Source organism: Pipistrellus kuhlii, unplaced genomic scaffold, assembly GCF_014108245.1.
Source record: "Pipistrellus kuhlii isolate mPipKuh1 unplaced genomic scaffold, mPipKuh1.p scaffold_m20_p_13, whole genome shotgun sequence".
NCBI classification, from domain to species: domain Eukaryota; kingdom Metazoa; phylum Chordata; class Mammalia; order Chiroptera; family Vespertilionidae; genus Pipistrellus; species Pipistrellus kuhlii.
Window position 1 is genome coordinate 22,985,576 of NW_023425438.1, and position 25,946 is coordinate 23,011,521.

Sequence of the window (25,946 nt, forward strand, 5' to 3'; positions counted from 1 at the left end):
ATTAACATTATTTTATTATGTCCACAGAGATTAACACAATCCTGAGTCATACTATATATTTTTAAAGAGAGAAGAAATTTTCTGGGAGGGAATTGATCCCTTCCACCATGAAGTATGGTTAGATCCAACCTGTCAGAATTACATCCTCTTGCATTTGTTAAAACCATAGCATTTCTAATCACCCCTTAGGACTCTTCTGTACACTACATACTAGGCAGTGCCCCACCCAATGTGTTCACATAAATGGAAAACAAGTAGGGATGACCCCGGCAGTGACTGTTTTTCACTGATGCTTGCCCAAATCAAGTTTATATGATTAGACTATTTCCTTTAAAATTAATCAAAGTATGTCACTGCTTACCAAAAACACCTACAGCTGATCCCTAATAAATTCAGTTATGGAACTTTACATTTTAGAGGTCTACACCAAGCATGTCAAACTCATGGCCCATGGGGCTACATGCCTCATTTATTTGGCCAGTGTTAACCTTTGAGTTTGACATGCTTGGTCTACACCAGTGGTTGGCAAACCTTGGCTCACTAGCACATGCGGCTCTTTGGCCCCTTCAGTGTTGTGACTCTTCCATAAAAAACCACAGCCTGAACAAGTCTATTTTGAAGAAGTGGCGTTAGAAGTTTAAAGTTTAAAAATTTTGGCTCTCAAAAGAAATTTCATTCGTTGTACTGTTGATATTTGGTTTTGTTGACTAATGAGTTTGCCAACCACTGGTCTACACCATTAAACTTCAGCTCAATGAAGCAAGAGGAACCCTAGCTGCAAACACCACAAGAAATTGGGGTAAGCTAAATAAAAACAGCTTTTATGGGAAAATATTAACACAAATTGAAATTCATGAACTCTGTGATCTTTCTCTGCTCATTACCCTAACAAGTGCCAATCCCATCAAAAGTGACAGCACTTAATGACAAAGAAGGATGAGGATGAAGTGGCTGATACCTTTTATCCTGAGAGAGTTGGTCAGGTCAACATCAAGTAAGCTCATCAGGTCACAGATGAAACAACTTTACTTCCTTCAGAACGTATTGAATACGTCGTAACAAAACTGTTTCATCATATAGACTCATTTTTTACATAGTCTCTCTCTTGAAGCCTAAATTTTTCCCAAAATGCTCAAACATGACTGTATAGTATGCATAACACTCAAGGCACTTAAGTAAAAATAAGCAAAGCAGTTACCTTAACTCCAGACACTGTATTTCTTTGTGTTTGACTTTCTTTTATGGCTATTATGCAACTGCCCATGCAAATCTTAATTGTGAATTACAGTCTGCTTCAGAAGAGGAACTTAATTTCTTCATCCTGTCCTATGAGCTGCCCACCTCCCCCGATCCTACCTACATAAACACCAGTAGAATACTGAACTTAAGGTTATGTCAGTGGACTCCACAAACACCAGGTCTTCAGCAAACGTGTTTCCCATCCAGATCTAAAATGATGAGGTCATGAATTAGGAAGTGATTCCGGTGGCGGTGATATTTACCTCTTTGAGACAGCCCATAAAGTTGTTACTGACTGGTGACCCTGGGAGGTCTGCTGTGCTGGGACTGCCTCCGACATAGAAAAAGTCATCAGAACCCAGCATGGTGTAATCTTCTTGCGTGTAGCCCGTTGTGGTAAGAATCCCATCCACTGAGATTGTCACCTAGATAACAAAGCACAGGGAAAGGACACGCTATACTCAGACCTAGATACTGTAATCCTGGGATATGCCTGTTTTGTGTTTTGTTTTATTTTTTTCATTTTGCTTTTTTTTTCTTTTTCTTATTGTTTTTTTCTGTTTTTGTTTTTATTTTTTGTCTTTTTTTTAGACCTATAGTGGAACCCATTTTCATGTCTGTTTGAGGTTTATCTCGGATTCTATTCAACTAGCCCTAAGAGAGCTAAGCTAGTTAGAGAGTTAACTGATTATTGGACTACTGTGTCAGCATCATCCCTACTGCAACTCAAAAGTTACTGAGCAGACACAAAAATGGTGTTAGTAAAATGCTGCCTAGGTTAGTTTTGCTGGTGTACATATTAGTAAAGTTTAGTCGTCCGTAATCCACTAATCACAACGTGCACCTGGTTAACATAAAAGGCACAAGCTCTTTCCAGCAACGTCACTCTTGGCACTACTGAGCAGCGGTGGTTCATGCAAGTGCCTAGGCCCATGCCGCAGGGAGGGGAAGGCAAAACAACCCGTGGAAGCCGCACGCCGATGCGCACATGCAGGAGGGACAGTAGAGGAAAGGAAAGAAAACAGGGAGAACCAAAGGGGAAACCAACAAACAAACAAACGAACAAAAAAACTGCTCTGTGATGACGTAAAGATGAGTGGGTGTGGCATCTCCAGCATTCCCAAATCAAGTGTGCATGCCATGCGTCATGAATGGTTAGGGACTGGCTGAGCCTGCGGTCACTCGGGCCAGCCACCGTTTGTCTTATCCCGTGTTAACCACAGCTGGATGCAAAAAAACGTTCGAAACGTTAACGATGCCCCCTACGGGTGAGTTTGGAAAAACAGAAGTTGACAGGAACAGGTAAAAAAAAAATAAGGAGGTCCACAACGGATGGAAAGAAGGAGGTCAAAGTAAGCAGAAGAGTACCAACCGCAGTTCCTCTTTTGTTAATGATGTCTACAGTTAAAAAGAAAGAAAGAAAACACACGGCAAACCCAAAATAAGAAACAATTAGAATGATATCTACCGAACAATGTAGTTTGTTTACCATAGCGTGTCCAATGCCTGAGTGCTTTGTGGAGAAGGGGGGAGAAAGGAAATTAAAAACTGTGAACAGAATAACGATCGTTACTTAAAAAATATGATGGTCTCTACCATGTTAGTACATTTTTTTTTTTTTTTGATTCAGGTAACGGTTAGTAGAATGAAACATTCCATGAATGACATGTTAGTTATTAAGCATGTTAGTAACATAGAAGAAGGGCAAAAAAATTTTACAAGAAAAAAAAGCAGACTAACAAATAGGCCTCCCACAGAGGTAAATATTTTTTTCCTGCCAGTTTGGTTCATAACTTGCTACCAGACAGAAACAGACATATGGCCACATTCCCTTTGTCTCCCTGAGTGCAACTGACAGACATTTTTAAAAGTTCAGAAGGGAGTTAAAGGCCTGAAAGCTCATCCATCAACTGACCACTGCCGCCCTATGCCCATCAGTGACCCCGCCCCCGCCCCGGCCCTCCCCAGCCCCAGCAACTTGGTAGGAATCGGTTGGCATTGCCCTGCTACTCAATTTTACAGCATACAAGGACTCCTCCTCAACTCCAAAACTTCCTTCGGTCATAGTGATGGACTTTAGGATCACAGATTACTGCAATGAAACAAAGCAAAGATCCTGACACAGAAAAATGAGTCGAATGGGGTTGTGTCCAATCTGTCCTGCCACACGTGCACCCCGGGCTGATCGGCTATGGTGTCCTTTGAGCTACCAATTCAGAGTTTGCTCTGTGACCTGAGCAAAGGCAAATCTAGAAAGTGGGCTCCTCGAGCCCCACCCTTCCTTCTGTGCTTCTCTCAGATGAGCTTCCGATCTCTTGGTGAGTATCTGAGAGAATAAAAAAAAAAAAAAAAAAAAAAAAAAAAAAAAAGGAAAACCAAAGAGACAGACTTATAGGAAGTTCGGGTTTTACAGCTGTACTGAGGGTGCATGACCGCCCCCCCAAGGCCGGGGTGATGCCTGCAGGGCCCCTTCCATGCCAATTGGGCCTCTGAAATGCGCTTGGGGAGGCCTAGGGAATCCTTCCGTGTCACTGGCCTGCCTTGGCTCGGCTATCGCTGCTATCCTCAAATCCCTTATTCCTTCTCTCCCCTGGCTAGTCTAAGTCTCTCAAAGGGGGGAAAGAAGAAAAGGTTAGACAGTTAACAGCTCAGAAAGAGAGGGCTGTTTTAGTAAAGGAAAACCCGAGACAATCGATCCCTCTGCAACTGTTCAGAGAAACAACAAATAATGTTAAGGATATTAGTTGGAGATCAGTATGTACTGCAGAAAAATTAGTCACTGTCAACACTTCACAGAACGATACATTGTAATTTCATGAATTTTCAAATGATAACCAGAGCTTGTCAAGTTCAATATATAAGTATAGTCTACTCACTTCCATCTGTACATATATTTATATATACTGTAATAATATGTCTCAGTTAAAAACATACAGTATATGTGGACCCATAGATTAAGTACAGAATTGATCATTATATATAGACTTGTATATAGATTTGTGTAAGATTTAAAAAAAAAAAATTCATTTGAATAGAAATGGACACCTAGAATGTGAACTGGCCTCTCCGTAGTCATTTGGGTTAAACTAAAAGTATCTGTTCTAAAAATGAAATAAAAAAAATAAGATAACTTCATAAACAGACACTTTAGGAGATAGGTAAACTCCTAAATCACTTTTTCCCCTCAGAGATTTTTTTCTTGTCCCCATTTCCAAGGTGGGGGTATGGGAAGGGTGTAGGGATTGATACAATCCCGGATCACAAACACATGTTTATTGACTACAAAAAAGGAACTGTGATTTAATGACCCCAATGTGCATGCTTCCAAATGATCACCATGACAACTATAATTTGAAATCAAACAAATAAAAAAAACACAACAAAACCACACACATCACAGGAAGGGCAAGTCGCAGAGATATCCTTGCAGCCCCCTGGGAAACTGTCCTAGGTCGCTGTATCCAAGTAGCCTTTGGGCCCCCAGAACTTTCTAGATATGCCCCTGCTCAAGTATGGCAGGACGATTCTTCTCAAAAAGGAAAACAAACAAACAAAAAGAAAACCCACAGCTAATTTGTAAGCGACTCCGAGGAGCCCTAGACCGTGTTGTTAGGGTTTCCAGGTACCACACACACAGCTGTAGCGGGAAACAAAGCCAGTTACTCTCTTATCCACTGCGCTGTTACCTGACGCAGATTCCTGGTGACTTTCACATCATGCCAGGCATTATCATTAAACTTTCCGTTCACGGGCTCCACTAGTGCTTCAAAGGCCCCTGATCCCAAATTAATGACCAGAGAGACAGCTCCATTTTTCAGGGCAAGATTGACATAATCGGCGGATTTCCCGGTGTGAAGCATCAGTCCATTCCTTTGGAGGGTTTTAAAGGACAGAGTTATTTCGTCGCTGCTGCTCTGGATGGGGTTTTGAGACAAGTCGTAGCAGAAGTATTCAGATCCCTTGAAAGTGGCAATGTATTCTTCTTTTCCTAGAGGGAAACAGATAACATATGTGCATCAGTAAAGCAATATGCTATTGCAAATCAGCAGATCTCAACAGAAAAAGAAAAGAAAGAAATATATATATATTTAATCAGTCTGCAAATTAACTCTTTGGCTTATAAACATTTCTGACCGATGACAGCTCTGTCAAAGGAAGTAAAAAAGTACTGTAGGTGGCAGTATATACCATTCAATCAACTTCCTCAGCCATTGGGCCATTAACTACGGTAGCTAAATCTGACATTCTTGAAAATTCAATTAATTTTTAAGTATCACTGCAAGAGTTCTGATTAGAAGGAAGTAGGTCTGCGATATCTCCGGGGCATGAATCAGGTACCATAAATGCATAAGGGATGGTTCTACTCCACTGGCAACAATGGTTTCCAATGTATTTGCAACTTTCTCTCCATCCAACGGGGGCATTGTTTTAATTTTCAGTAAGATGTTTATATTCAAAGATCTTCTCAGTTGGATGGAGAGGAAGTTGTATTCATCACTGAGCCAAATGTATTAATCACTGAGAAACCATATCCAAGTGTCTGGTGAGGGGAAAGCAAAGAAAAAAACAACAACAGAATTTTGTCTGTGAGTAAACAGATTTCCTTTAGATCATGTGTATTTTTTTCCCCTCCCTGGATAAAAGGAGCAGTGATAGAAAGCTTAATGGGGAAAGCAAAGAAAAAAAATAGAATTTGGTCTGGGAGTAAACATATTTCTTATAGATCATGTGCTTTTTTTTTTTTTTTCTCTCCCTGGATAAAGGGAGTAGTGATAGAAAACTTAATGGAGTCAGCTGGATTGTTGATTCATTCCCCAATCTCATCAAACAGATGATAGGGCTGGCTTTTATGAGACTGGTAGGAATTTCCAGCACGTCATTATGGGGATAGCATACAAATGAAGTCTCAAAATTTTCTCTATATTCAGACTTTACCATATGTAGGAGTAATAGCGTGAATCCCACAAGATGCTATATAGATCAAACAGTAATGTGGTTATTTGGAAAGAACTGTCTTGTCCCACAGATGAAATGAGTTTAACCAAAGGAAGATTGCAAGTCGAAGACTCCCTCAGCATCCTGGGCAATTATGGTATTGTGCCAAAAACTGAGATGGTTTGGAATCAGCTTTTGCTAAACTATAAACATGGAACTCCAAGTAGTATTGAAGAATCTTAATCCATTTCACTGGTAATATAGCATATCTACTATGCCTACTGGAGGATTCATATACTAAAAGAAGTCTCACTCTAATGGTGGCAATATATATCTAAAAGTAGATAGATATCCTATCAAGAAATGAAAAGATCCCCAATCCTATGAGTCTCCAGGAAAAGGCACAAATCAAACTACATTACGATATAATTACATAGCCATAAAATTGATTTAAAAAATTTAAAAATTGGACAATTGCAGGTTTTGGAAAAGCTGTGAATAAACAGTGATTCTTATTTACTGCCAATGAGATGAAAACTGACCGAATATAATAAATACTATTTGGGACCATGTGATCCTATGGGAATTTTACATCTAAAGTTCTTAGAAAATGGTTATCATAATCAATAAAAATATCATAACCAAATAAAAATGGTTATCATAATAAAAATAGTTCTTTCAATTCACTACTCTCTGCTCATAGTTTTAATCATTAGATGATAGGTAGTCAAGTGAATTTGAATTCATATATATGTATATACATGATATAGGGTGGTCCTCTTATCTGAAGATGATATTTATCAAATGTTCATCCCCAGTGAGTATTCAGAACAAGACTCTGAGCCATGGAAGATTTAGAGGTCCACCTTAAACCTTTAAATTTCATTATGAAGAAAATGAGGCCTATGAAATTTAAATGACTTGCCCAATTCAGAAAGTGTGCCAGTTACAGAAGCAGGACTACACCTCAGCCTTCTGACTACCCATAAGGAATGAAAAACAAAGTTCGGGGACTTAAAGAGATCTGGTCTAATTAAAAGGCTGTAGCATTTTACCCGTGTGACCTCATATCACTCCAAATCTGCATAAGTTGGGAGGAATCTTGACAAAACATTTGTTTGCTAGATAATATGGCAGTCAAAGGGTATCAGAGTTTGCAGTTCATTAGATGGCAAGTTTTTAACATATTTTAACAATGATATTCCTTTAACTTAAAAATGAAAATATAGTATCACTCCTTTTGCATAGTTTAATTTCAAATTTGGGTAATTCAGGTCTGCATTAAATGCACCCACACTATTTTGGAAATATTCACTCTGTAGAATATGCCATTGCCTTAAAACATAGTAAATGAGACAAAATGTTCTTTTTCATGAAAGAGGATGTAATTTATAATCATTGAAAAGTTTTTAATGCAACATTAAATATATTATTATTATTGCTATTATTTTAGTTTTACATAAATTATTCTACTTTCCATGATATATGTTTTCTCCAATACTTTATCTTTTACTGTAAGTTTTGTGTTACATCATATGCAAATAGCAGCCCAATAAAGAGTTACATATGTTTTACTGTTACACATTTAAAGGGTCTATGTCAGTTGGAAAATAGCCCAAATAACCATATATCTAGTTCACATCTAATATATGCTGAAACAATAAACATCAAGAAGACTTTTAATCCAACGAAATATAGAATCAACAAATATTTATATCTAGGATACACGATAAGAAAAAAAGGAGTAGACAAATTAACAGGAAAAATAGACAAAATACTTGAGCAGACATTTCATGATAAAAGGGCATACATATGAAAAGATGTTCACCTTTATTAATTAGTCTTCAGAGAAATAAAAATAAAACCACAATAAGATATCAATATATTTCACTGAAAAGGATAACATGGAGAAGACAAAAAGTACCAAGTGTTTGTGAGAATGTGGAGCAACTAGAACTATCCTAAATTACTGGTGGGAACTAATTTTTGAAATGGTTTGGCAATATCTTCTAAAGCTGAATATATGTTCCCCTATAACTCAGAAATTCTGCTTGTAAGTATACATCTGACAAAAATGTACACACAGACCACCAGAATGTTTTCAGTAGCACTATCTATAATCTAAAAGTGAACACTACTGAAATACAATCAATAGGAAATTGAATAAATAAATTTATTTATTTATCACTCTAGGGAATAGTAATCAGCAATGAGAATATCTGCTCTATAACTATTACATGTCAGATGCCTGGGTAAATCTCACAATAATAATGTTGAGGGGGAAAAAGCGAGACACAAAAAAGAACTTATTTATGACTGTGTGTATAAAATTTTTAAAACTAAGCAAAACTAATCTGTACTACTGTCAGTTAAGATAATGGCTAGCCATGGTAGAAAAGGAGAGAGAAGAACTTTTGGGGTTCTAGAAAAATTCTGTTCTTAATATGGGTGTTGGCGATGGATGTGTTCAGTGTGGAAAAAATCATTGTGCTCCAAATTTATGATATGTGCACTTCCTAGTATTATATTTCAATAAAAAGTTTAAGTAATTTGGATAATTAATGATAAAACAAATTAATCTGATAAAATATTTTCTTCCTGATTAAGAGTGTGATGAGCAAGATACTAGTCCCATCAATGCTGCATTTATTAGTAGAAACTTAAGAAGTAGCCCAGCTGATATTGCTCAGTGGTTGAGCATCACCCAATTCCAGGTCAGGGCACATGTCTCGGTTGTGGTTTCAATTCTCAGTGCAGAAGGCAGCCGATCAATGATTCTCCCTCATCATTGATGCTTCTATCTCTCTCTCCCTCTTCCTTCCTCTCTGAAATAAATAAAAATATATTTAAACATTAAAGTAATAGAAATAGTAATAATATAAATGATGTTCCATTTAAAAACTTTTCAATGAATAGTAATATCCATTAATATAATTTGTTCTGCTAAACACCCTCATTAAATTTAGAGGAAATATATTATGCTGCATAGATATAATTGTTTGGAGGACCATACTCTAAATGTATTGATAAATGAATCAATTGATCAATAGATCGATGAAGGGAATCTCTGTTATTAATGTTATGGTAGAATTAGAGAAACATTAAAAAATAAACTTTAAAAACTTGGAGCATTTATTTAAAATAATCTGTATTAATTTATTTTATGTTCCTGTAAATTGGAGGAAGAAATTGAATAGGGTGATTCTGTATTTTAATTCTATTCAATTTCCTTCTCTCCAATAGCTTAGATAAAATTGCATAGTTCTTATTTTTTCTAATTTTCTGAGGAAAAGTTCAATGGAGAAATTATAATTTTATAATTTCTTTTAATGTTGACTGGGTGAGCTGACTTTAACAAAGATAAATCTAATGGGAATAAATATGAGTTCTAATTTCTAGTCCAAAAACACCCAAATGAATAAGAATAGTATTATATAGGAACCATAAGTCCCTAGACACAACAGAAATAAAGCAAATTGCCCAGCCAGTGTTGCTCAGTGGTAGAGGATCTATCCACAAGCCAAGAGGTCATGGTTCAATTCCTGGTCAGGGAACATTCTCAGGAGTTGGGGGCTCAATCCCCAGTATTAACCAGGTGTGCAATATCTTGTGTAAAATCACTAAATCTATGGCCACTTTTATAACTTTAAAGTATAGGTAGTGATATTTCTACCTATCTCTCCCTCCCCCTTTTTCTCTGAAAATAATAATTTTTAAAAAAAAGTATTTTTTTTTTTTAGAAAAAGAAATAAAGCAAAATCTTTGGAGGATTTAGAATATGAATCCTCAAATAATTAAGGCACTGAAAGAGTCCAGGTAATAAGCATGGGTTACATTTGTGACAATATTGGAAGAGGGATTGGATGGTGCTGTATCTTAGTGCTGGTCAGCTAATGACTGTTATACTTCTACTTGACAAGCTGGAATGTATTTGGATGTCTGCTAAGATGATAAAAGGCTTCTTGATTATGTAAGGTAAAGAACGCTCTGAAGAAAAGACTTAGGGTAAAAATGACAGCATCTCCAAATATCAGGAAAGATGTCCTTTAGAAGAGTAATTCCATTCTGTATGGAAGCAGGGGTATAAATAGAATCAAAGCATAAAAGATAGGAAAAATACCTCTCATTATGAGTAATACTTTCTATCAGAGTTACCCAGACAAAGAACATTCCATTTGATAGAAAGCAAATTTCTCATCACTTAAAGGACTTAACCTTATGTAACTGAACTACTTAGTGGGATGTGATAGAAGGTGTTCAATCTTGGATGGTAGATTGAACAAATAGATCCTTTTCAACAAGAAGCACCACTGATTTCTATTTTATAAAGGGAATGTTAGACAAAGAGAGGTTAAGTAACGTCTGAATTCACATAGAAATTAATTCTCAGAACAATGCCCCCCACATTATACCTGGGGTAAAATCTCTTTAATTTGACTGTTTCGCCAACTTTTAAGTTGACAGAACTTCATTACCAATGGATGAAGGCTAAATAGACATCCTTCTGTCCTTGTAATGCATACATGAAGAATTTCAGGCCATTTTCCTATGCCAAGAAATGGGCCTACATTATTGTTCTTGCTCTTCATATATTAAACTCAAATCACACAGTTTTGTAAGGTTTTACTATATTCATGTGATTCTAAGGTTGTGTTCAAACACAAGCCGGAAACTAAAATCAACATGTAAAAACAAAACAAAACAAAAATAGACATTTGAGGCAGAAGCTTGCTTCATTTGTTTTTCTACTCTAGAAGTCAAATACACAAGAATATTTTGCCAAAACACCCTTGACTAAACAAAGATACACACTAGAAGTTTACATTATTAAATAAATAATAAAGCTTGGATGTCTCTGATTGTAAAGATGAAACAGGTTTAGGAATACAAAAGGGAAACCTGCCTACTGAAAATCACATCAGGTTAAATCCTCAGTCCCTAAGAACTGTAATAGAAAGTAGTATTGTTTTGCTTGCCACAATGCTATATAATTTATAAATTAAAACAATCAATTTATTATTATAAAGAAACCAAGCTTTAGAAAATATTCATTTTTCAAAAGTTTTTTCAATTTAGATGCACTTCAAGGCAACAATCTGGAAATAAGTTACCAAACATTCATCAGGTAACTCCACAAAATAGATATAATTTTGATAATATCCTTGAAGTGATTAAATATGAAAGCTAAAGAAGACTTAGATATTGCTTAGTCCACTGCCTTCATTTATTAGATAAAGATACTGAGGGCCCAACAAGTAAAATTATGGTCACATAACTAATTGTAGTAGAATCAAAATATGACCTTGCCCTCTTGATACCAATTTTATGTTCTTCCTTATTTCCCAGATATTGCCATAAAATGAGCCTCTAGCTCATGACCAAATTAAATTCAGCTTAAACTTGAATATATTTTTCCCCCCAAAAAATAACCCAAGATACGGTCCAAAACTTTAGTACAACTATGTTCCAATTCTACTGTGCAACCAATTTGCATTTGTTTAAGTAACTACAGGTGCTATGAACCAAATAGGCCACTCTCTGCCTATCTGGGCTCATGACCACTCAGCTCTGCACAAATCATACAATACCAAGGGAAAGTAATTCACTAATATTCTGGCATTAACCAGGTGTGCAATATCTTGTGTAGAATCACTAAATCTATGGCCACTTTTATAACTTTAAAGTAACATCTGATATAAATCTTATCCTTCATCTCATTGTCAGAGTTGAAGAGGAGGGGAAGAATGTGGTATGGTATGCATCTAGGTGTCTTCTTAATACCTGCCTTAAGTATTAGCCCTTCATGCATTGAGAGAGATGAGAAGGGAAGGGAAGGGAAGGGAAGGGAAGGGAAGGGAAGGGAAGGGAAGGGAAGGGAAGGGAAGGGAAGGGAAGGGAAGGGAAGGGAAGGGAAGGGAAGGGAAGGGAAGGGAAAAGGGAGAGGGATTCATGTGGCTCAACTTGTTTCATCCTTCAGCACCAATCTCCACATAATATCTCAGAGCATCTGGCTACTGAAATCCTCTGGCCCAGCAAGTGACCTTCTTGTGAATAATACTTGCCAGATGGCTCAAGCCCCAACCTAAGCAGAGTGTCTGCTTGGCCCTAGGATCATAGTTATCCTGAAACGCCAAATATTGAGAGTGCAGGCTATATCCCTGTTGCCTTTTTCCGCCCTGCCAGTTCTCTTCTGCCCTCCCCAGAAAGGCTCAGGGCAGGTCAAGGGTCTGACACATGCACATGGGTCAGAACGTAGATTGTCAGCCTTCCTTTTTTTTTTTTTTTTTAGGCATACAGATTCAGGCTCTACATGCCATCCACAGCAGTCTCTTTTCCCAAGTAAGCTGGGCAAAGGAAGCACACTTCTCCTTGAACAGTGCGTTTTCACAGGGCCTATGACCTAATGACTTTTCCCCCTACTCTCTATCCCTTAATGCTGAGGTAGATGGTGGGAGGTGGGGAGAAGGACAGCATGTTAGGGATGGTCAAAGGGTCAGTTTGGCCTTGTCTTCTAATAAGTAATGGGGTGAAACTTGGTCACTTTTTAGAGGTTGTCTTTATAAAGTGCAGGTTACTTAAATTCTTTTGTTTCAGGGGACCTTAGTCAATAATTCTATGAGGAAAATTTCTCTGAATGTGTCATTATGTACTTAAATTCATACTGGGCATATAATGGGCATTCCATAATCCGTTATTATAAACATTATTATAATGTAAATAATTTACATTATTAAAATGTAAATACTACATTTTAAAGGATTATCCAGTTTTTTTATTTTAATTTTAGCAAAATATTATATCATGATGCTCAACACACTCATTTTAGGAAAAATGTTGGTTAATTAAGGTTCATGGAGTAATAAAGAAACAGAAGTATTGCAAATAGCACAAAAAAAGGAAAATACATCTCTATTAATAGTTCATTCTTTTAATCAGGCTTGTACCTAGATGATTTGCAAAATGATTTCATGAGAATGTTGTGCTTTTTTTAATTTAATTTTTCATTTTCTCAGGGAAAGACCTTGAGCTGAGAATGAGGAGAGTTGAATACTGGTTTCCATGTAGCCACTTTTCAGCTCTCTGCCCGTGGCCACCCGTCTTAGCCCCACTGGGTCTCATTTTTCTCCCTAGAAAAGTCACATATCTGGGCTAAGTGATCTCTAGTGCTTAATTCTAAAATTCTATGGTTCTATAACATTCTTGATTTATTGAGCCACTGCTTTATTGATTCATTCAATAAACATTTACTGAGGCTCAACTCTGTGCCAACCTCTATTGCTTTCCTGCTGTCAAAATCAGGCAACATACTAGAGTTAAAATGTCTTTCAAGATATCTGATGGCTGCTGCTTTTAAAAGGAGATTTTTACAGCAACCTCTGTCCCTTTGGGCTTCCACAGCTAGTTTTCCTCTTAACCTGTAAGGACTTAAAAACTGAGAATAACCAAGGGACAGGGAAAGATGTTTTGGTCATACCTTATAAGAAAGAAACTTTCTATTCTAATCACCTTTCTTTCTTAGCTCCCCAAAAATACCTTTGGCAGATTTTCTATGTATGCTAGTGAGTTAAAAGAAAATGTTTAATGTTTATTGAAGGTATTTATCCATGTAAATGTAATTCCCAGAACAATATAATGTTTTAAGGGGAAGCGAATATTACTATAAGTTTATATTAATTAATTTGGGATTATACACATTTCTCCAGTAGAAGTATAGAAGAACCAGTCAATACTGAATAGTAGTTTTCTATGGATAGTGTGCTTAATTTGGAATTAATTAGAAGCCATTAATCAGTTCCCCACTTTATGGTTGGTGCTATATGACCACAGTTAAGTAACCGTGGCATAGTGTCCTTATACAATGGTTTCATTCGGCCTGTTATGCCACACTCTCTGTTTTTTTTAACATGAGGATCTATAACATAAAGCTTATGGCATTGTTATTAATAATTACATACCGATCCTTCCATAACATCCCCTCATCCCATTTATCACAGTTGTGTTGAAAACATTGCAAAGCAAGATTGTCTAGCTCAGCATTTCTCATCCCAGGTTCCTCATCTGATTTAAATAATGTTTTCCTAGTTCTCCCTGGATGTTACAAAACTAGCTCCTTTCTAGATACACAGGAAAGGAGTTAATTCATGATGTAAAATGTGCTCCGTGCAGCTTTGCTTCTTTCCCAACGCAAATAGTGGTCAAGCCTAAGCGTAAACACACAGATTTTATCAGGAAGATTTTGGAAATAACTCACAGACTAGACGTAGGGGTGTCGAACTCAATCAGAGAAGGGGCCAAAATCTAAAATCCAGCCTAAATCGCGGGCCGAATGGTTTACTGAACATTCATAAACTGTCATTGTGATGGAAACGCAGCGGAGTGCAGTGATGACAGTGTGGTGCGGGCCACATTGCAAGGCCTGGCGGGACGGATTTGGCCCGCGGGCCTTGTGTTTGACACATGTGGAAATCATTGAACCACCCAGTCTGGGAAAGGAATAAACGTGGAAGAGTCCTGGTCTCCTTTGGGGTTGGACCATTCATATAACTTGACAGCAGTTTGATTAGCTCAGCTTGTGTTAGTCAGAGTCCTTTACTCTCATATCAGACTGTTATGATTGAAGTGGTGGGGGGAGAGGGGAGAGGCAAGATAATAAAACCTAGACATGTGGGGGGGGCAGTGTGACAGGATAGCCTACTCATTCATTAACTCCTGAGGTTTCCAACAAGTTGATGTTAGGACCTAATACTAAAAGAGCATTCTTTCTAGGATGTAAAGATTGTTACAATTTCCTTTATAGATTTACCTTTTATAAGCTTAGTTCTTAGGGCCCATTGTAAAAAAAAAAAAAAAAAAAGCTTATTTGAGACTAATTTTTTTTGAATTGTGAAACTTTATCAGAATATCATAGTGAATCACAAAATATAAACTTTAGAGTTGGAAGAAGGAGACCTATAAAGGTTATGAGATCTTCTCTGGTATCTTTAGGGCATATGTAAAGTTGGCATGAGAAACTGAATTTCTAGACCAGTTGATCAGTTGATCCCAAATAGGGCTGGCCTGCAGAGTCACCGCAAAAAACCTTTAACAAAGCATATTTGTAGCACCCATTATCTTAAGTCTAAATTTAGTGAGTGTGGGATGGTATTCTTGATACTTTATTTTTATTTTTTTTTAAATCCTAACTCCTTCCAATAACCAGCTTAGCTTAAAACTCAATGTTTTCTGTAAAGTAGTAGGACTTCCTCCAACTTACTCTCCCTAGAAAGAACCCATTTCCCAACAAAAAGTAAACACAAAAAGTGTGATAAAATAAAACCAAGCAATCAAAAAGCAAAGTGCATTCTCATTTTTTAGTTTTGGAAGTAATTTGAATGGGCGAGAGAACATTCTGGCCAAACTGAATAATACCACCTCTTGAATAGCAGGTATTCTTAACAATACATCCATGCACTCCTCCCAATGAGAGTTCTCTGGTCTCAAGGAGAGGACACATAGCCACATTCATAGGCTAAAAATGCTTTCCCCTCTACTTACTACAAGCAAACTAAATGCCCTTTTGAAACAAGTCCTTAACTTTCTAAGGATCATTTGCCTTGACACCATATGACAAGAATGTATGAAACGTTTTATGTCCTATGATACAAATAAGTAGCCTCCACCTCCATTCCCCAACTACATGCCTTTTCCATGAATAAGTGATCCTATATAGTAAAAGGGTAATATGCAAATTGACCCTGATGGCAGAATGACCAGAACAACTGCTGGACCAGTCACTATGAAGTGCACTGACCACCTCTTGGCCCCTTTCCCCAGCTGGCAGGCTCCGATTGCCTGATGGCCACCTGCTGCAGGGGCGGGGCCAGCAAGTGGGCAGGAACAGTCATCAAGCACCAATGGCCCAAAGGCAAATGTGGAACCGGGGTAGGGACCATCCCCATGCGCAAATTTTGGTGCACTGGGCCACTAGTAAAACTATAAAAGTTAAGGCAATCTAATTCAAGGAGTTTCAAACATTTCTTCCCAGTTACCCAGGATTCACACACAATATATCAGCTTTTTTTTTTTTCCAATGCATTCATCTATATTTTATAAGAATAGAAATTGTTTTAAATTAACTTCATTTTAGTGATAAGAAAACTATGACCTAGAGAATGTAAGAAATTTCAGAAAAAAAGCACTTAGTTTACAAACACCTCAGACTAGAATGTGGATCTCTTGAGTCTGAATTCCATGCCTTTTCTACCTTTTCTCGCATTTTTAATGCTGTTTGGCATAGGTTTAAATGAACACCTTTGAAGTTACAGAGGAAAGAACATATTCATTTTGAAGAATATAGGATTGTCAGGTTTTTTTCAAACATGACATTCAACCCTAATTTAATCTCAGATATCTCATTTTTGTTATTCTGACAGAAAATATATAAAATTTTAGCTTTATGGTTTTTATATGATTAAAAATATTAATATTTTTTCTCTGCTAAAATCTCAAAGTGAAGTAATTATTTCAACTCCCTCATCACATTTACAATAATTATGTTAACTCTTATCATAAATTTGAATTTTGTAGTTTAAAAAAATATATAGCATTATAATGAAAGCATATGACTCAAATGTTCAGATATCCCTCCAAAACACACAACGAATTTTAAGTCTACAATATGGCTCATGTGAAAAAAGCTCCATCGTTCTACAATAAAAATAAATTGAATACATATAACTATGTTGACAATATGCTAATTACTGACTAATTAGGTATGTCTCACTGAGGTGATATAACAAAATGCTTAATATTCACAGTGATTCCAACTTGGCATCACAGTGGTATCACCTAAAGTGCCTTGAAACATATTGATGCCTAGGTTCCTTCCCCAACCTCAATATTCTCATTTAATTGGTCCAGTGTGCTGCTTGGGTACTGAGACTTTCAGACGTTTCCCAGGTGATTCTAACATGCAGACACAGAGAGAATCAAGTGTTTAGAGAGCTATAACCTAGGATATTACTTATTGTGTAATAATTGTGCAGCTATAAGTGTACTAACTTAATTATAATAATGTATCAAAATTATATGGCTCTTGGCGGTATCACATCAATGAGTGCTCAACCCCTTTGCATAGTGTGAAAAGCTGAACCCTGTGCTGATCTGACAATCATATTTTGCTACCACTCAATCCCATTAGCCAAATACATAGAAATCCCCACTTAGCTGAATTAAATTGTTTTCATTTTTTAAAAAAAACTCAGCAACAACAACAAAAAAATGAAGCCAGTCTTCAAAATTTCCTTAAACAAATATATAAGGTTCAAGTATTTTCTGAAAAAATGAATGCAAATGTTCAAAGAAGAAAAATGTTCTTAAAAACCTGCGCTTTTTATTTGCTGGTTAGAATTAAACCTGAAGCTGATAATATATATAGAACATGTTATATATCCCACTATGGGAAGGGAAAAAAAGGATATTCTACGTTGGAAAGAAAGCCATAGAAGGAAGTCCTGGTGGAAAATAGGTAATCCTGTATAATAAAAGCCTAATATGCAATTGATGGAACAGCAGAATAACTGTTCACTGTGACGTGTACTGACCACCAGGGGGGGCAGACACTCAACACAGGAGCTGCCTGCAGTCCACAGGCCTCAGGCCAGCCAAGGTGGGTTCCAGTGCCCCCACTCCCATCACCCCACTGGTTGCCCTGCAGAGGGAGGCAACTGGTGGAGGCAGTGGGGCAATCAGGGGACAGGGCTGGCGAGTGATTGGTGCCAGGCCGGCCAAGCCTAGGGACCCTACCCATGCAGAATTTTGTGCATGTGCCTTTAGTATAAACAGAAAGATGCAGAACAAGAGCTAGCCCTGATACAGTTAACAAGAAGAGCCGACACCCATTCATCAACAATGCCTCCTTGACAGGCCCATCTTTCTTTCACACACTGCCACGTCTCTGTATACTGCAGGCTGACATTTTAAATGTCTAAGTCCTTCTTCCTCATTCTAATAGACAAATACACAAAGGGCTGATTTTTGCTTTTCTTGCTGCTGTGCCTTGATAAACAATCAGCTCAGGATTTTAACCGAGGCAAATGCTGACTAAAAGCCTCCTCACAAAAGCCTTTAATAAGTTTCTGCTTGTGTTTTCTTTACATGTATTGAAGGTTAAAAACAAAGAGTTTCTCCCCCACTTCCCGCACTTGCTGTTGCTTGTCTAGCTAATTAAAAAGCAGACTATGTGGATGCTGAAAGGAGAGAAAAGGTAGGCAGACGGGTCAAGATGAAATGTCCTTGGCTCTGGCAGGCCTTGTGATTCTCTTGCCCTAAAACAAATCCTTTCTTTTTCTTCCAGCTCCAATTCAAGGAAGGCACAGAAGCAGCCCTTCAGCCTTTCCCACTTCAGGTCACAGTCCTTTTTGTACTTGGCATACAACCTAGACACATCAGAATTCTGTACAAAGTGGAAAGTCTGATGCTTCCAAAGCAATTCAAGTACATTCTGCGGTTCTTGCGTCCTGCAGAACCTGAGCAGATTTGAGGCATCTCTTAGAGCAAAGTGGTTTGAAAGCTTTGAGGTTTTCTTGGCGACCAGGAAGAATAATTTGACTTTTCTCTTCAGTAGGAAATATCAGTTGAACTCAAGGTCATGGGCTTTGGCTCTGTGGACATTCCGTTATTCATTAGAATAGCCACTGCAAGCCATCAACATACTTTCGGATGCTGCTGCAGGTGCTGTCTGTGGAGACCTCCTTGACAGCCAGAGTTCTTATATCCCCATGTCACCTTCTTGGCGCTGCCTGCTCTGCTCTCTGACAATCACATTCCCTTTATACTTATGTATATGTATGCAATCCCATAGTCTTTCAAAGAAATGTTTCCATGAATCAAATCATACAGAAATGACTAAAGTTACATTTCCAGGGGGTATAGATTTTTTTCTTTTAATTGAGGCATTTCAAAATAGTAAGTAACTTTTTTAGAATATGTATGTTCTTTGCAAAATGAGTTATGAAAACCCCGAGGAATTAACTTAACCATTAATTTAACAAATATACTAACGACCTACTATGTGTGAGAAGCTCTATGTTAATTGGTTTGAGGAAAGCAAAGATGAATAAGACAGAGATATATGTTACAAATGGTACACAATGCCAAGATGTATAAGGTACAGAAAGGTCATGAAAATGAAAAAGAAGAGATTGATTCCAAAGTGATGATACATTTCATACAGAAGGTAAAACTTAGAAAACAATTTGAAGTATGACATATTTGAAATTTATGGGGTGCAGGAAAAAGCCACTCCAGGTGAGGTGATGGATATGAGTAAAAGTTCTGAGGTGAGAAACCAAACAATTGATGAAATTTGACTAGAACTATGGTGGCACGAAGGAGAAGAATGGCAAATGAAGCTTGGCTCAGGCTGAACTGTAAATGCCTTTATAAAGGGAGGAGACATTCCAGATATTTTTATCCGGAATATCCACCTGAGAGTAAATAATGAATTATTGATTGGCACAAATTGCAGGACAATTGCAAATCATTTTTTTTTATCATGAGTATAATAGTTTTGAATATTGCTATCTATTGTACCTGAAATAAAGGTAATAATTTCAATGTAAAAATAAGAAGAGTTAAGCATTTGGAAAGCACCATTCAGATTTAGCTCAGAGGGAGAAAGAGCAGATGGATGGTCCATCAGAAGATATTTTTATTCTTGTTCCCTATCAAATAGACAAACATTTATAAGGAAAAAGACTTCATGTGAAAAAGGATTACTTTGCATTACCTGCCAAGGAGGATTTTGCTCTAAGGATTTGAGAAAGTAAAACTAAGTTATATTCTATTTAACTGTGAGACATTTTCTAGTAAATTGCATTAAATATGATTAAAGAATATAATAAAAAGCCTTTAGAGCTTTAAAAACTACCATATTGAACATACAAAAAAATAATAGGGCAAAGTATTCTTTTAAAATGTCCTATGTGAAAGCCAACTTTTCTTTTTTTTATAGGAATGAACACTGGGCCTGAATACATTTTCTTTTACTTTGTTCCAGGTGTTGAGGGAAAGAGCCTAGGCTCCAGAATCATAGGAGAGAAATAATTCCATCATTTAATCAGTTTTGTGATGAGGGCAAGTTTACCCAGAGCTTAATGAGTTGATGCTTATCCTATATAATAAAAGCATAATATGCAAATCAGCTGAATGATGAAATGACTGGTCGCTATGATGCACACTGACCATCAGGGGGCTGAAGGGATACCCCCTCATCCCAGTGCACAAATCTGTGCACCAGGCCTCTAGTAAAATTATTAATGTAGAATCTGGCCACAAATGTCATCCATTTCTCCAGTACACAGTGTTAGTTCATTTGATTTTTAAAATATTATAAAAATCAATTCCATGAGTTTTATTTCATGGTGAGTTTCTTTCATATCTTAAGAAAATATTACCTCCCCCCCAAAATTATAAAGATTATTTTTTTCTTTTTTCTTTTTGTATTTCTATGATATTGCAATCCCTTTGTTGATTACTCATATGAATGGTATGTGAGATGAACCTAATTTTACTTTTCTACCTATATAACAGTTCTTCCAATACTAAACAGTACTACATTTTTTTTCTTACAATTTAAAAAAAATGTATTTTTATTGATTTCAGAGAGGAATGGAGAGAAAGAGATAAACATCAATGATAAGAGGGGCCGAAACCGGTTTGGCTCAGTGGTAGAGCATCGGCCTGCGAACTGAAAGGTTCGATTCCGGTCAAGGGCATGTACCTTGGTTGCAGGCACATCCCCAGTAGAGGGTGTGCCAGAGGCAGCTGGTGGATGTTTCTCTCTCATCGACATTTCTAGCTCTCTATCTCTTTCCCTTCCTCTCTGTAAAAAATCAATAAAAAATTTTTTTTAAAAATGGTAAGAGGGAATCATTAATTGGCTGCCTCCTCATGCCCTACACAGGTGATTGAGCCTACACCTTAGGCATGTGCCTCAACCTAGAATTGAACTGTGACCTCCTTGTTCATAGATCTATGCTCAACCACTGACTCACACAGGCCAGGTTCCTTACAGTTTTTAAACACCATGTTTATAACATCATAAACTCTAAATGTACTTGATCCATTTCTAGATTCAATTTTTTTCCACATACAGGTTTGTTTCTGTGCCAGAATCAGACTCTTTTAATAATAGTCATTTCATAGTATCCTTTAATACAGTGTTTTTCAACTTTTTTTGGGCAAAGGCACACTTGTTTCATGAAAAAAATCACGAGGCACACCACCATTAGAAAATGTTAAAAAATTTAACTCTGTGCCTATATTGACTATATATAAAGTAATTCTCTTGAATAGGAATCAAATAAACACAAAGAAAGTATTTTATAATTACTTTATTATGAAATATTAAGTAAACAAAATAGTGAAAAATTATAAAATTCTTGTCTTGTCTGCACCTACGGCACACCAGGCAACATCTCACGGCACACTAGTGTGCCACGGAACAGCGGTTGAAAAACGCTGCTTTAATATCATCTTGGAAACTTACCCAAATTACTACAGTTCTAAAAAATAGTCATTTATGCAAATATATGCTTGCCTATTAACTTTTGAAAGTTAGTCAAGTCCCCAACCCCTCGTCTCAAAGTGAGTTTATGGGTTAAATTGAACTAGCTGTATAATTTAATTTAAAGCTTGGATCATCTTAAGCAAGGACACATGGTTTATTTTCATGTATTTGAGTCCTATTTTATATCCTGCGGTAGTTTTATTTTCTTTATGTAAATCTTGTACAAGGCCAGTATTTTTAATGTTTAGGTAAGTTTTTCATTTTCCTAAAAATCTTAATAAAGTAAAAATTCCCAACTATTTACACACTTACATTCATTTAATATGTCCAATGATTTGAAAGAAAATTCCATCAGTATTTCTGTCTTCCCATTTTAGCCTTCTATCCTGCTTATGTTAGGTAATTGAATTCATAAGAAAAATGTTTATTCTTTATATTATTTTTGGAGGGATCTGAAAAGAATAGCTTTTTTCCCCATCAGACTTACATATGAATCTTGGGAGGTTATAAAGCTATACCATTTAATATTACATCTATAGCAAGAAACAACTCCTATCTGTTTCAGAAGAAACTACCCAAAGCAAATAATAATAATAATTATAATTATAATACCCATAATTTAACCAAAAAGACAAAGAAGCAGCCACAACATGTCTAATCACCATGAACTATAGTCAAAAAAGTTAGGACTATACCATCCTGAGAGATGGCTATCCAGTTTAATCTCATACATTTATAGGATGGAATGAAATTCTCTTCCTCACCGGAGGTCATTCTTTCCTCCTAATTTAATCTGTCCTCCAGGTTGAAGAAAAATAACTCTTCACTATTACTGCCCAATAACAATCATGAAGGACAGAAAATTACATTGAAAGTCAAACAGTCACCTTCCGCCTACAATTGTACTACTGAGGTCCAGCACTTAACACATTAACTCAGGGGGCGGGGGGGAAAGTGCTGTAATTTAAGCTAATTCTTGATGCTGGGGAGCATCTACAGCTTTATTAAATATAATTTTTCTTGGTAAAAGCACAGATACATACATTTCTTGATATTGAAAGAACATGTCAAATTACAGGTCCAAACACAAATGTGACTCCCCAAAACATTCAAAGCCACATCTGAGAAATCAGTATTTTTCTGTAAAGTACACTTTTCTATACATACAAAAACGTCCCTAATTTCCATTTCTAAAAAAAAAAAAAAAAGCAATATAAGAATAGATAAAAGCATAAAATCTGAATCTATCTCTTTACTAGGCTTCATTTTTTACCCCCCGTATAGCATTTATCCTTACCTAAGTTATGCAATCTGTATTTATTTCTACAACACCCACTAACCTGTGAGCTCCACACGGATGTGAAAGTTTGTTTTTGTCATTGGCATGGTGATTGTGTTCTACTATGTCCCAGGAACTTGAGCAGTGACTAGCACCTAGGAGGTACTTAGTAACTATCAACTGTTTGGACTATTCATAAATGATTCATTTTAAATGTGCATAAGAACTACAAATCAACTACAGAAAAGCTACTGTCTGGATGTGACTCCAGGAATAGTTTTTGTTTACCTGACTCCCAGTCTAAGGAGGGAAACAGATATTGATGACACGCTAAAGAAACCATTCAATTACATTTGTTAAATTCCCACCAAAGAAGAAAAATGCATTAGGACGGATGCTCAAGTGGCACTGGGAAGGGCTTCCCTGCAAAGAAATGTTTCATTCTCAGGGGAGGAAAGAAAGAGGAAGAAATAAGGTAGATGGGAAAGCAAGGGGCATTCTAGATGTCTACACAGATATCTATAAAGGCCAGAAAGATCTTGGCAAATTCCAGAAGCGAGGAAAACTGAGACGCACTAGCAAAGAATCAGGACAAAGCAGCTATTCAGCTGGCAGACTTCCTTCTCACATGGAGCCAGCCAGCTGGAGGCCTTGGAACTTTCCCGAACTTTCCTGTCCTAGCCAGATGCGGCAACAGTAACAAGTAGAAACAGGACAGACTCCAAAATAGGCTGATTTGTTGAGTGATGGTGACTCCTGGCTGGTGGGAAAAAGGCATTTTGTATTCAGAAAGTTTAAAATTCCTTAGATAGCTTTCCAAATTTCATAAGCAACCTCTGTATGAGAGCAGACTGAGGAGAATCAGCCCATTGGCTGTGGATCTGAGATCTTTCCATGGGAGGACGAAAGGGAGCCAAATCTCATCAATCTGTCTTAACACTAGTGACACAAATTAGGTTTACTTAGTCAGCTATAGGAAACTCAGTTTTCTTATGATTCCTCAAATCCATAATTGTTCCTACCTATGTTCTTTCCACTTTTTCCTCTAACCTGTTCCATTGAGTACATATTTCCAGAATCAGCTCATATCCCCACAAAAAAATCTTTCTCTATTTGATGCCTCCTTCCTGCAAACTTGTCCAATATTTTATACCCTTTACTACACAGTTCCTCCATCAATTTTATATGATTCCTTAGGAGAAGGGGAGAAAGAGGCAGGAGAGTGATAAGAAGAAAGACTACACATGCCAATGTATTTTTCTAAAAAGAACATTTCTAATAAAGACATAAAGGTCAATTCAAAGGTCAAACATATTCTTTGGGAGAACATTTTTCAATCTGATCATTCTGCTGTAATATTTTTCTATAAAATATCTATGCAATAGGGGGTCCTCTCAAATGGTTACTTGCTAAACAAATCACAGCTATTAAACATCTCAATTTTAGACATGTTTGTTTAAGTCATTCTATAAAGACTGTCCTAAAGGAGAAGGAGTAGAAACTTGTAGGCCAGGAGAAATGACAATGTTTTTCATTTTCAGCCAGTTTGAATACCTCATATTTATTGTTTTAGGTGCTCAGGATATAGACAGAAGGTGTAAAATATTTTACATCATTGAATTCAATTAAGGAAAATTCCTTGGCCCCCCAACAGAAAAATAGGCAAAGAACATAGATAACTAATCCATGTAATTAAAAACTAATCATAAATAAATCTATGAAAAATTGTACAACTTTATAGGCACTCAAATAAGTAGATGGGAAAGCAGAATAGAAATGTCTTTGTGTTTCACTTACAATATTCAACACTAGTTGTGTATAATAAGACAAGCACTCCATAGCTTAACCAGCAGAAGTACAAAGTGTACCAAGTATGGGAAATACAAATTGGCAGTTTTTTAAACACTCAAAGGAAACTTCTACACCTATTCTAATAATTCTACCTCCAAATAATACAGCTATGGGGAAAAAATAGAAGCATGAAAAACAAAATTGTATACCAAGATGTACAATACAGCCCTAAAATTCAGGAAAATTATAAATAATGAAAATATTCAATTACTGGAAAGTTGTTAAATAATTTAAGAAACAACATTAAAAAGGAATAATTTGCTGTCACTAAAAATCATATTTCCCATTCTAACACTGAGGGGGGAAAATTACCGACTGCATAAAGCTAAACAAAATAAAGCTCGGACATACACATTGTATTATAACTGTATGACTATAAATATATATGTACATATGCATGCTGTACATGCATACAAACATAAATATACTTCTGCAAGGAACTACACCAAATGTTACCATTTCTGTTATATAAAAATGTGTGCTTCTCTCTTTAAATCTTTCTGTATCTTCCAAAATTTCTATAAGCATTTTTTTTATAACCAGAAAAAGTTAATAACATTATAGCATTAATTGAGGCTCATTTTGCCATGTGCATGAATTACCCTGCATAAATAGCTCCCTGTCACCAGGCAGAGATGCCAAAACCATATTGGGTTCTAAAGAGACTCAACTGCCAACAATGACATAATGCAAAGCCTCCCACAGAGACCCTCTTCTCTCTCACACAACACTGCAATCTCTCTCAGCAATGCCTAACAGTTGGAAATACTGAGAAGCTACAGATGAGAACATTAGTAGAAAGTATTTTCCATCATGCCTTTTCAAGGAAAATCCCTTAGGAGATCTATTTCTGACTTACGCTTTTATCCAGGCTGCCAACATTTAAAGCGGGGTACATAAAGCACGTATTTATGAGCATCTTTCTCTTTCAAATGGAATTCACTTTGGCCATCACCCTGACAAAGGCTATTTGTTCTGGGCTTGTCCACCACATACATGACCCTGCATTGGGAGGGTGTGAGAGACCGAAAGATAGCAAGTGGACAGAGCCTAAAAAGATGCTACCTGAGCAACCACTTCTCCTAAAATGGA

General features: G+C 36.8%; 1 protein-coding gene across 28 annotated transcripts in view; it reads right to left on the reverse strand.

The window, feature by feature from the left end:
• The window catches only part of NRXN1 (neurexin 1), a 973,616-nt gene that overhangs the window by 601,245 nt on the left and 346,425 nt on the right, over positions 1-25,946 (reverse strand). For 12 of the 28 annotated variants that reach the window (XM_036435293.2, XM_045580727.1, XM_045580726.1 and 9 more), the window contains 3 exons: positions 4,926-5,227; positions 2,708-2,752; positions 1,503-1,664 (listed from right to left, as the gene is read on the reverse strand). In XM_036435293.2, coding sequence (XP_036291186.1) covers positions 1,503-1,664; positions 2,708-2,752; positions 4,926-5,227 — 509 coding nt within the window. The remainder of the gene's footprint in view (positions 1-1,502; positions 1,665-2,707; positions 2,753-4,925; positions 5,228-25,946) is intronic. The other 16 variants (XM_036435285.2, XM_036435295.2, XM_036435294.2 and 13 more) reach the window with 2 other exon arrangements.